This window comes from Camellia sinensis, chromosome 1 (assembly GCF_055761805.1).
Source record: "Camellia sinensis isolate YWXY chromosome 1, ASM5576180v1, whole genome shotgun sequence".
In the NCBI taxonomy this organism is placed as follows: domain Eukaryota; kingdom Viridiplantae; phylum Streptophyta; class Magnoliopsida; order Ericales; family Theaceae; genus Camellia; species Camellia sinensis.
Genome location: NC_138961.1, coordinates 218,596,389 through 218,598,769, shown reverse-complemented (window position 1 = coordinate 218,598,769; position 2,381 = coordinate 218,596,389). Strand labels below are relative to the sequence as shown.

At 34.0% G+C, this 2,381-nt stretch overlaps 1 protein-coding gene across 1 annotated transcript; it reads left to right on the top strand.

The window, feature by feature from the left end:
• Positions 1-1,211: 1,211 nt before the first annotated feature.
• On the top strand, positions 1,212-1,851 carry LOC145822510 (uncharacterized). The gene is made up of 4 exons (XM_082919666.1): positions 1,212-1,298; positions 1,408-1,480; positions 1,556-1,639; positions 1,751-1,851. Exons 1-4 carry the CDS (start codon positions 1,212-1,214, stop codon positions 1,849-1,851), a joined length of 345 nt encoding a protein of 114 aa, XP_082775792.1.
• The last annotated feature ends 530 nt before the right edge of the window (positions 1,852-2,381 follow it).

Here is a 2,381-nt window from a genome sequence, read left to right as displayed (position 1 = left end):
ATATGACCATTATTTCTTTATTTGGGATAAATGGATGACAGGTTGCATGAAATGTAGCTATGGAATTTTTGTGATGGAATACTACTTTCTTAGTCCCATAGTCATAACAGTCATAACAGTGCTTCTTTCCCATGGAACTGCTTCTTAAACTGTCATCACAGTGCTGCTTGCTTGGATTGCATTCATGTCCACAGGCTTAATTGTCATAACAGAACTTCATAGTAATTTTGATATGTTTGAATTTCTAGATTCTGGGTTTTGACATATGAATTCCCATGTTAAAGAATATTTCCCTGAGAGGGTATAACTGCAAAATTAGATTCACAGAGACAAGGGAGAGAATAAGTGAGAAGAGAAGCAAGTATATATGTGGAATTCTTCATAAACGCATGCCAATGGATTTTGACTTCCGGGCATAACTTTGAATTCTGAATTTTAAACTACCACATGTAAGGACTTTCTAATAAGCCATGATGTTGGGTAAAACAAGTTTTGGTCTTTTTCCTTATGAATTGTTATCCTCTGGCACTCTGTCCGTCCCCTTATTTATTTTTTATTTTTATTTATTTATTTATTTATTCATCCTCTATCAGAAAAAATAAAAAAGAAAAAAGAAAAATTCAACATATGAGGAATGCTTCAGGATTTTAGTATATCTGGACAAGTTATGATATTTTATTATCATTTATTGGTTTTTGTTTAAAGTTTTAAATTGCAACATGGTTTATCCAGCACAGTTGACAGTTTTAAAGATGAGTAGCAATGATGAAGACCAATGGAATGATGACCATGATGATGAAGATACTGATGATGAAGACAGCACATCACAAACCCAACAAAATAATAATATGCTCTTAGTTACGGCGGCTACAGTTGCAGCGACATATGCAACAAATTATTTGATAAAAGAACCATGTAGGACATCTTGTTTAACAGGAGGGATGTGGATGGTGGAATTACAAGAAGGGAATCGGACAAGAATATTTGAAAATTTTTGAATGGAAAGAGAGGTATTTTATCAATTGTGTAATTTGTTACAAACAAATTATGGCCTTCAAACTGGACGACAAGTCTCGGTTGAAGAGCAAGTTGCAATATTTTTGTTTATTGTTGGCGGTGACATTCGAAACAGAAATGTCCAAGAAAGATTTCAACATTTTGGCGAGACTATTTCAAAATATTTTAAGAAGGTGTTAAAGGCTGTTACAAAGATGTCCATTGACTGGATAAGGCCTCAACCGACTAATGGTGTGCATCCATATATTCGACGCAACCGCAAATATTATCCTCATTTCAAGGTAAATAATTAACTACAAGCGCAACTTGGGTGTTACATATAATTAATGTTGGTAGGATATTTATACTAATCTGTGGCTAAAATGTTTTTTATTCATTATCATGTCATAGGATTGTATTGGAGCAATTGACGGGACACACATCAAAGCATATATATCTCCAGATAAGCAAGCTCGTCTAATAGGTAGAAAGGGATATGCGACTCAAAACATAATGGCCGCATGTGACTTTGATATGTGTTTCACATTTTGCTTACCAGGATGGGAAGGAAGTGCGCACGATACTCGGATCTTCTTAGATGCAATTAGGAATCCTAGTTTTAATTTTTCAAAACCACAAGGAGGTAACTGTTTTATATTCGATTGCTACAATAGATGCACCACACTCACATCTTCATATTTCTTTTTACATTTATAATTGCTTACTTATATTTTATTTTGAAATTTTAAAATAGATGAGTTTTACTTGGGGGATGCTGGTTATCCAAACATGAAAGGATATCTGGCACCTTACAAAGGAGAGCGATACTATCTAGCTCAATTTGAACATGGTTAACCCCCCAAAAATGCATAAGAAAAATTCAACCAAGCACATTCCTCACTTAGAAGTGTAATAGAAAGAACGTTCGGGGTTTGGAAAGCAAGATGACCGATGATAAAGGATATCCCACCAAACTACAAGTGGCCGACCCAAGTCAAACTTGTTTGTGCAACAATGGCAATTCATAATTTCATCCGACGAAGTAAGCTCCGCGATATTGCATTTGACTCTTATGATAGATACACGGATTATGTGCCTAGTGAAGAGGAAGGATCTTCGTCTCAACAAGCACGCCATGGGAATGATGTTGCATGTGATGACACCGAAATGGAAGTGAGAGAGACATAATATTTGTATGTCAATTTGCAGACGAAATTAGGAGCTCTATAAATATCTATGAAGAACCCTTTTTCTTGCCTTAATAGTAATTTATTATATTTTTATTGCAATTAAATTTTTTGTTTTCTTGTCAACTCAATATTTATTACAAAAAAAAAAAAAAATACAAAAAAAAATACAAAAAAAATACAAAAAAATTAGAGATA

Excerpts from the sequence above, each read along its gene's own strand:
- LOC145822510 (XM_082919666.1), top strand. The coding sequence starts at position 1,212 with ATGTCCATTGACTGGATAAGGCCTCAACCGACTAATGGTGTGCATCCA. Across the intron at positions 1,481-1,555 it reads TAAGCAAGCTCGTCTAATAG|GATGGGAAGGAAGTGCGCAC; the intron begins GTAGAAAGGGAT and ends TTTGCTTACCAG. Across the intron at positions 1,640-1,750 it reads TTTTTCAAAACCACAAGGAG|ATGAGTTTTACTTGGGGGAT; the intron begins GTAACTGTTTTA and ends ATTTTAAAATAG.